This window comes from Triturus cristatus, chromosome 2_1, assembly GCF_964204655.1.
Source record: "Triturus cristatus chromosome 2_1, aTriCri1.1, whole genome shotgun sequence".
Lineage (NCBI taxonomy): Eukaryota > Metazoa > Chordata > Amphibia > Caudata > Salamandridae > Triturus > Triturus cristatus.
The window spans coordinates 770,205,864-770,215,812 of NC_140581.1; the positions used below are offsets into that span (position 1 = coordinate 770,205,864).

Here is a 9,949-nt window from a genome sequence, read left to right on the forward strand (position 1 = left end):
CGCCTAGAACGCAGTGCTCCACCACAGAGCACTTGTTTTAGGACTTTTAGGACTTGTGCCCTGCCCTGCAGGCATTGAAGACCCTAGCAGTGATATGCAGAGTGCATCTACCCAAGCGCTGCATATTAAACTGCTTGTTTACGGTTGATACCTGCGGGTTTAAGGATGACCTACGCAGTCTGCACAGCTCCCCGACTCCCAGCTCGGTTCTCTGCCGTCCGCAAGAGTACATCCACAAACTTCTCCGGCGGCCCCCAGCATCACAGGTGCCGCCATGTGTGAGCCCATGAGCAAAAATGAGACCCTGACCCTGAGGAAGAAGCACACCGGGTGAGTAGCATATGGCCGCTATGGCACCACGGTCGTCCACTGAGCAACAAAGCGCAGTCAGTTGAAATGCGGAGCTGGTTTGTGTTACGTGCTATGTGTCTTATTACCAGATCCATAACTCAAGCCTATTATTTAAGTTAATATTTCTGACAAGACTAACGCTGTGCTCCTAATTTATTATGTTCCACGGGGAAAGTTGAGGTAGCACACAATACTTACGAAAACAAACGGGACAAGACGGCTTGGCAGACAGGTTAATTTCGTTGTGGAAGTTCAGCCACCAGGTGACTTGTGAAAGACAACCGATAATTCTAGGGCACCGTTTTAAAAAAAGTTTTGGAAAATAGCGTAGTACCCAGTGTGTCGTAGGCCATAGTGAAAGGAAGGAATGGACCCCCCTAGCAGCTGTGTGAACGGTGAAAGATAGCGGTGAGCAGGGTTGAATGCACCCTCTCCCTCCCCCCCCCGCCCCTCTTCCCCCCCCCACCCGCCCCCCAGTCTAGTTGCCACTGCACCCGGTACACAATTGGAAGCAACGTCCTTGGCTTTGGATAAAAGCCATCTTTTTTTCCCACCATGTCTGGGGACAAACTTTCCGTGGTCGCAGGATCTGGCACTGTCCAACGCCTCGCAAAATATTTGCACTTTTAAGAACATTGGGTGCTACTCGCTATCAGCTGGAGAGTCACACAAACAACTTCCCTGCACACTAAACTCACTAAAGAGAGCAAAGTTAAAAAAACAAGCATTAAAAATGCAATAGGTCTTGCCTTTCATTAAGTTAAAGCTATTTGCTTTGCTATACAATGCCATTAGCAAAGCAAATGGCTTTAACTTAATCAAAGGCGAGACCTATTGCATTTTCAATGCTTGTTCTCCACTGTATTTGCAATGCTGTGCATTGTCCATTGGCCCATTACAAATGTTTGGTCAGTATGTTTAGTGTCTGTACTCCTGGAAGTTCAAGTGACTTGAGTTAGAAAGTTGGGCTGCTGGGGAATAAAAGCTGAAGTGTGTGTGTGTGTGTGTGTGTGTGTGTGTGTGTGTGTGTGTGTGTGTGTGTGTGTCCGTGTGTGTGTGTGCATGTCTGTCTCTGTCCCATCCCCCCAGATTACCTTGTCACAAAAAACATGGGCCATGACCTACATAGAAGTCGGCACTCTTTGTGCTTCTTGTCAGGGGCACTAACTGGTGCTACTGTAACAAGCACTGACAAAACCAGTAGGTCTGATGATGCAAAATAGGTGCAATGGTCTATTTTAAAAATAAAATATTGGAAGTATATTCCATAAAAAATGTTTTTTAAATGTCAGTGGAAAACCATGACAGCCATATGCATACAATACAAATCTCAAATTTAGAAAAAATAACTATTGCTTATTATTTTAATAGCACAGGTGCTTCCTAGCAGGAAGGTCTACTTACAGCAGGTATAAAAACCCTTTTTTAATGTTAATACACATCAAAAGAAAAAAGGATTCTTATTGCAGCAAAGAAAAGGTTATATTGGTTTTGAATTACTATAACTCAAACTTATTTTAACCACACAGGGAAAAAAAAAACGTTTGGCAAAGTATTGTGAAAACAGGTGTTTTACTGAAATGTGCTTCCTTTAAGTCAGATGTGCTTGGGTTATCGGGGAAAAAATATTATCATTCAATTTGGAAGATAGACCGTGGCAGAAGTGGGTTGACCCTATTGCCATATGCTGTTTGCTCTGATATATATATATATATATATATATATATATATATATATATATATATATATATATATATATATATATATATATATATATATATATATATATATTCAATCTAAAGATTCCCAAAATTGAAGGCACCTCACACGGCGTGTGTTCACTCTTTTATTCACAGGACCGCATTTCACACAACTTCGGAAACAGTGTCCGATGGATTCAATGCGCCATTCAAAATCCCAACGCGTTTTGGGCGTCCTCGCCCTTAATCACAGGAAATGGCTCCAGTGGAAATGCAGCAGCATATTTGCTCGTAATTTTAATGTTATTAAAGTCCCGCCACATGGCGTATTGCAGCAGTGCATTCAGACGAGCAGGTCCGGTTGCGTCACTTGTACGTTGCCGATTGGAACGGCGTGTGAATTTTACAGGATCTTTACTAAGAATGCTAGCAACTATGTGACTACGCAGTCTCCACTGTGGTTTTTAATTTTATGAAGGAAATTAAGCAGCGGCACCAATCTTGGGAGAAAAAGCAATATTCAAACTACAGTAACCAGAATGCGCTGCTGCAATACGCCATGTGGGCGGGACTTTAATAACATTTAAATTACGAGCAAATATGCTGCTGCATTTCAGCTGGAGCCATTTCCTGTGATTAAGGGCGAGGACGCCCGAAACGCGTTGGGATTTTGAATGGCGCATTGAATCCATCTGACACTGTGTTTCTGAAGTTGTGTGAAATGCGGTCCTGTGAATAAAAGTGAACACACTCCATGTGAGGTGCCTTCCATTTTGGGCATCTTTAGATTGATTGATATATGTGTATATATGTATATGTGTTCACTTATGTGTTTACGCCTAAACTTAAGTGTAACTACTCTGTTTTGCTATTCACCATTTCTGAGTGTAGATTTACACCTTCGTGTAGACCAGGGGTCTCCAAACATTTCTGTATAAAGAGCTACTCATGTTAAATACAAATCATGATTGGCACCAAACATGTTTTTTAAGAGCAGGCAGTGGTCCCACGGACCACTGCCTACTCTTAAAAAAAATAAACAAATGTTTCACTTTTATTTTATAAATGTGTCCTTTAAGGAAAACAGACTGCATTCAAATTTTTTTTAACTGCTTTATTGAAAAAGCAATAACGGACATTGTGGTCTGCTGACCCCCAGCAGGCCACCATCCCATTGAGTGCCGGCTATACCCAGTGGGTCTCAAAATGCAACCAGCATATTAATAAGGCACGTCCTTCATGACCCATTTGAAAATCGCAAACAGTGTCTCAGACACTGGTGTACATCAGTGTTTGCGACTCTCAATTTGTGAGTCGTAAACAATAAGGGTCGAACATCTGGCCCTAAGTGTTCTAATAGTGACCACGTCAGACAAGATTACATTAGTGGTGGCCACCCCATGCAAGACTACTGGCAGTGATCACCTCAGTGCATCAAACAGACTTACCAACAGTATATAAAAAGGCTTTTTCAGTTTGGATTGCCTCTACATGGGAAATACATGACCGTCATAGCTTAAATGCCCCTAGCACCAATGTATTAATAATATTGCATTGTTTTTCACTCAAATTTCAGTTTAAGTAAATGTTGGAAATCATCTGTTTTTCAACCCTAAGCTTATGAGCTTTGGGGAAAAAACGCAGTTTCATCTCCAATACACCTTTTTCAATTTTAGGATACATATATTAATTCAATTAAAGAAAAGCTTCTTATTTAATAGGCTAGGCTGCACGCAGGAGAGCTACTTCCATTTTGCCGGAAAGCTACTAGTTGTTCTCGGGCTACTCATTGGAGAAGCCTTATGTAGTCTCCGTCCCTCAAAAGCCTGAGAGTGGAGCCTCCGACAGCAGGATTTAGAAGGTTAAAGATATTGCAAGTAACTTTGCACACTAAGGGGTCGATTCCGATGCTGTCCGGAAAGGCTCCGAGCGGGATTCGGAGGAATCCGACACCTTTCCAGATGATGCAAGGAAACCGTTTGGGCTGTCCGATTTGGTTCCGATTGGCATTCAGACAGCCTGAGTTGTTTGGAGCCGAAACGTACAGTTCTACAGACACGGTTTCCGAATGAGCGATTACGATGACCAATTTGGACAGCTGTTCCGATTTGTTCTGCCCGACGCGAAACGGCTGTCGGAATCTGACTTTGGGGGCCTGTAGCATGCCCCCTTTCACCTGTAGACCTCCGGTTGGGGTTCGTGGGAGTGCCCAAGTGACCCCTCTTACCAACCATGCACAGTGTTGCAGGCACCATGGGTTGCCCGTCACAGGTTGCATGATTTTCCCAAACCACCCATTTTTGCAATGGGAGCTTGTGTTCTCGTTTGGAACACGGGCTCCCATTGAAGTTAACTGGATTCGACCGGATGATGTACGAAAGCATCGTAATCAGTCAGTCGGATTCGCAGAACCCGACTCGGTTGGAAACTATTCCAAAACCAATTCGGTTGGAAGAGTTTCCGTATGGCATCATAATCGACCCCTTAGGTGGAGATCTCCTTATGGTTACAAATAGGGAAAAATCATGAAACTTAATTTCTTTTTTTAATTATAAAAATAGTGTCATTTTATACATGTAAATTATTTTAAGATCTCATTAACCTAGAACTAATAAAATGTTACAGTACATTGTCATTAAATGTGCTTTAAAAATAATTTAAATATATTATATAAATTTTTAAATAATCTTAATAAATAATTATAAGAAAATCCCATCCCTTACATTTTTATCTGTATTTAACATGTAATACATTTTGTGAAAAGTTGTGTTGAATTTATATAAATGTATACTTCTTACTTAAAGTTTTAAGGTTACATTATTAAATAAAATAATATCCAATTTAAAACACACATGCACAAACACTGTGCTTTAAATGTTTAAATTATTTAAATAATTCAACATACATTATGTCCTGTGGAATGTTACTTTATTTTCTGCCGTCATAATTTTCTTTGATAGTGTGTTGCAGTATCTGTGAGTGGCCATGTGCGGTGCTTTACTTACTCCAAGGCTGAGCTGGAGTACACTTGAGCCTGTTATGATCCATTGTGGGCTGTAGTAACTTTAGAAGTGTACATTTGTGAATAGCAATGGTCTTAATCTTTTGTAGGTGTGTCCTTGTATTTACACCTGCCTCCATTGATTCCTTAAATTTCCCTGAACCACTCCCATTTAGTAGTAAGTATTCACCATTTTCCATCCACTCCTCCTTGCCCCTACCTTACTTACTACTAGAAGATACACTGACTTGTGCGGCGATCTCCACACAGAGAAGACGGGAGTGACTGAGGCAGAGACCTCTGGATGCAAGTTTGCATTCTGTAGTAGGGGAGTACTACTATTGCAGTTCTACTTTAAGTATAGAAAAATGCAGTTTGTGAATTGCACCACATATGTATTTCTTATTAATGAATTGTTTTGACTACATGATGCTGGTGAGATAGCTAAAAATTGTTGCAAAGTGTGATTGAATCCATCTTTTGCACAGGTGCCTGGGTTAAACCTCAAGCTCTGTGTTTTGTTTTTGATAATGAAATATGTTTGCAAAGATAAGAGGCAAAGTCCTTTTCATACCATATGGAATTGCTGTGACCGTTGTCATGTTATTTCAAGGCCTTGACTTAAAGTTTGTGTGTTTTTTGTTCAGACACACGTATGCATTCAACAGACAGCACTGGATTTGCTTGGAAGAGGAGTGGAGGTTCACATTGTGGCTGATGCCTCATCCTCGAGAAGTATGATGGACCGAATGTTTGCACTAGAGGTAACGTATCACATGGTGTTGGTGAGATTAGCGCAGTACATAAGTATCATTCATTTTCACAATAGACAATTTAGCAACCTTTTCATATTATTTTCATTGCTGACGTTAGAGCTGATGAATTATGATGATATTGTACAGTGCAAAGATAGTCACAGATTTAATAAGAAACAGAATCACACTATTACATGTTTTTTTAAAAAATATTGCTGATTTTAAAACTGTGAAGGTCGAAAGGCGAAGGTTCAGATAATGTAGCTGTGAGTAAAACATAGATAATTTAGTTCAATGTGGCTTAGTTACCAAACTTCCCGACTCCAAAATGGTATAACATAAATCTCTGGTAAGGAACAGTCTTTAGTGTTTGGAATCTTCCTAAAACCAATGCCTGTTATCCAAGCCCTATGTGTGTCGGTTTTACACATTGAGTAAAATACATCAATAATGGAATAGAAAATAGGACTCATTATAGTTAACTTTAGGATTCCTTTATTCTCTCGTTCACTCTGTTCTATAGCAACACATCCATGTGTTCCATCATTGCTCCCCGCTCATGTACCCCACTGAAAACATGTTAGTGTTCATTTCCTTGCTTTCTGTAGGAATTAAGTACGGACTTTTCACTTTTAATTAAGGCTGTGGATAAGTGTGGAAGATGTTCTTAGATATATCTAGAGTTGGGTGATTAGGGAATCGGAGTGTTCGTATGGGGGTGGGAGGAGAAGGGTCATTTTCCTGATGTCAGCTGACTCGGTTTCCACGGGGCCCAAACAGTTTGACCCTCACAATGAACTGAGTTGTTTGAAGAATGCCTGGCTCTCGTTTGATAGCAGGTGGTGCATGTGCAGCAAATCACTAATCAACAATACAGCTAACAATAAAGACATTAAATTGTCTAAACCATGTCAGGTCACAACATTACAATTTAATAAGAACAATTTTCAAAAATTAAAATAATCACGTTATAAAGGAATTCTTGGTGATAATTTGCAACTGTATTCATCCTCCTTAAAGGGCGGATATTTTATGTTTCTTTGACTCATGGAAAGAAAGAGGCATCCTTTGTGTGTCGGGGGATGTCTAAGCGCGTGCTTGTCTAAGGTCCTTTACCTAGCTATTCTCGCCTCGCTAGGCCTGCCCTCAATTCTCGTTTGTCGGATTAATTAATGGTGAAAGGAATATTAGCTTATTTAGGTCAATTACAGTAAGCAGACTGTTCATTCCATGCCTATTGTATTCAACCCCCAGTGTTGAATTATTTTACTCCAGTACGTCATGCTTTGTTCTGCAAATCATTATAAAGGTTTCAGATCTCAATATCGCTCCCAGTGTTGACCTACTTAAAGGTTGCAAAAGCCAGTCGAATTTGAGTATATTGGTTTAGGAATTATATTTGAAGTCTACATATCCGCTCATATTTGCCAATTTACTGTTCTTGTGTGGCCTTTTTTTTTTGCAGCGCCTTGCCCGCAATGGGATTATAGTTACCACCAGTGAGGCAGTACTTCTGCAATTGGTAGCTGATAAAGACAATCCAAAATTTAAAGAAATCCAAAACCTTATTAAAGCCAGTGCTCCAGAATCCGGACTCCTTTCCAAAGTTTAGAAAAGAGGACAGGAGTGGAACTCGTAGTGAACTTCGAGCGAGAACTAAGAAACTCAAACGTGAACGCGACATTGGAAGACGTGGTGACCTCTACAACTGTTACTGAGGTTTTCTGATGTACTATCTTCGAAGACTGTTCTCTGTAGTCCATCTCTAATTGTCAAAGATTTTGTAAGTGGAACCTTGTAGTTTCCCAATGTTTACTGTCATTTATTTGCAAGTAAGTCAACAGATGTGCCTGTCCAATGTCTGTGCTGTACCATGTGATTATAACACAACTTGACACTTGCATATCATTTTTTGATAAACCTTTTTAACACTGTACCCTTTGTAAATTATTTTTATGTCCAGAGAACGATTCTTGTGTTTTTTCTTTCTTTAACTCTTGTGTGCCTGGAAGGTAATACAGGTTTGTGCAGTATAAAAAGTACTTTTAATGGTAGACTGTGTACCCTGAATGATGTGTGAAGGAAACTGTTCTGTTGACTGCATATTCGAACTACATGACTTAAATAGTGTGTGTGAAATTTAAAAAAACATGTTTTTTCCAATAAGTGGTCTTTTATTTTTCATTAAGTATCTTTTTCGGACTATTGTGCCCCCAGATTAGCTAGACGGGCAAACCCCTAGAGTTCGGCTTCTTTTGCAATTTTCCCTGGATTTGGGGGCACACAGTCTCTTTCTGAAAATGTAACTAAAACAGTGACAAATAAAAGGGTGTGCCTGAGGCATGTTTTGGGCCGTCTGCGCCAATTTATGTAAACTTCATATATGCAGTTTATTGGCACAGTGTTTGGAAACGTATTTATTAGTGAGGTGACAAAGTTTCTGATTTAAAATGGCATGAAGCCGTGTGGTATGTCAGGGTGCTGGTTAACCCTGTAGTGAAATGCTGAACTTTGCTTTGTAATTTAAACTAAATCACTTCGAAATTAAACTGCAAGCACATTTGTAATTGCCAGATGTTCTTACAGCGTTGATGTTTGTTCTGATAGAGCAGAACTTTTACTTGTGGTCTACAAAAAGCATTGCAGATCAGATTACATTTTGCTTTGATGATTGCTTCCAGCAGATCAGGCGGACCGCAGCGATTGCGGATCTGCTCATACCAATGACTGTCTAATCCTGTTTTAATGTTCTTTAGCTCAGTCTCCCGATCCAGCTGGAAATTGTCATTAATGGGGATGGGACTCCAGTGCCCCTTTCAGAATAACTCTCTAATCTACAAAATGGTTAATCCGATTGTACTCTGGGATTGGTGCTCATCAAAGCAATACTGTTTGCAGGACAGAATTATGCATTCCAAATGATGGTCACATTGCAAAAATTAAGGAGGGAATGAAATTCAGTGTTTCATTAAGTGGTATAGAAAATCAGACCAGACCTAAACTTGTGCTTTGGAACAGTTCACAAAAACAACTTTTGCAGCTGCAGCAGTGCATTCAATCCAGGTCATGGGTGGAACAGAGACCCCTGCAGGCCCTTAGACGAGGGCGGGTTTCAGTTCAGCCCAAGACCAATGAATATTTTAGCGTTATGTTAGACTTGGGGGCTCTTTTTCTCGTTCTGCGGGTGGAGGGGGTGGGGGGTGGGCAGAGGTCTTTCCAATCGTGTTACCACTGCCAAATCATCTGGTTTTCTCACTCCATTTTTCCATGTTTCACCGCTTGTCATTTTCAATAATAAAACTTGTTTATGGAATCAAAATTGTTACTTTGACATGACAAGTATATATTTTGTACGAAAACTGAAGTTTTTGGATTGGAGCGTTATTTCTGATGTGTTCAAATGCTGACCCCTCACATCCTAACCCGTACAATGGCTCCCAAAAACCCATTCTGATGGTTCCTACATTTTCTTGTATGTACATTTCTGTCAACAGCAAATAAAATGTATTTTTAAAACTTTGGTTGGCAAATTTTTGTATAGTGCAAAACAATACATTAAAATATGTAAAAGGTTGCCTCATTCCTTGTGTGAAGAGGAAAGGGCTCTGTAATTTTTAGGTTAATTACTTCCTGGGGATCTGAAATCCATTCCATTGCTTGCCTGCGTTTACTGCCCTACAACATTAAATATACATACTTCATATTATCAACAGATGGCATTTTTTTGTGTTCAATCCTTATTCTTTTGTTTTCTTAGACCTAGCCTAGTACCTGACGAGTCTTGATGTGACCCATGTTATACATGCTAATCAAAACAAGTCTTTGTTGTCGACTCTTCTAATAAAAAGCACCAACCGCTCCTGGATAATAGTCCTTTATTATTTCCGTTACAGAGATGTCTGACCTTCCCACCGTCTTCCAAACCCTCCAATAAAATTCCACAATCCACATCTATGGAAACCCTTGTGCTAGCCACTAAAGTGGGTGTGGCCAGAAGCTTGCAAAGCCTCCACTCTACTGAGCCACTTCCAGCAAACACAATTCCAGCCTTACAGATAGTTATATAGAATGTGTCCTGTATCCCATGTTTAGCTGTATCTCGACTATACATACACTCTAACAGGGTAAATATGATACACCTC

General features: G+C 40.1%; 1 protein-coding gene across 1 annotated transcript in view; it reads left to right on the forward strand.

Annotated features, from left to right (window-relative positions):
- The window catches only part of ISOC1 (isochorismatase domain containing 1), a 108,268-nt gene extending 98,945 nt beyond the window's left edge, over window positions 1-9,323 (forward strand). The window contains exons 4-5 of the mRNA XM_085632712.1: window positions 5,700-5,816; window positions 7,273-9,323. Coding sequence (XP_085488838.1) covers window positions 5,700-5,816; window positions 7,273-7,419 — 264 coding nt within the window. The 3' untranslated portion in view covers window positions 7,420-9,323. The remainder of the gene's footprint in view (window positions 1-5,699; window positions 5,817-7,272) is intronic.
- Window positions 9,324-9,949: the final 626 nt, after the last annotated feature.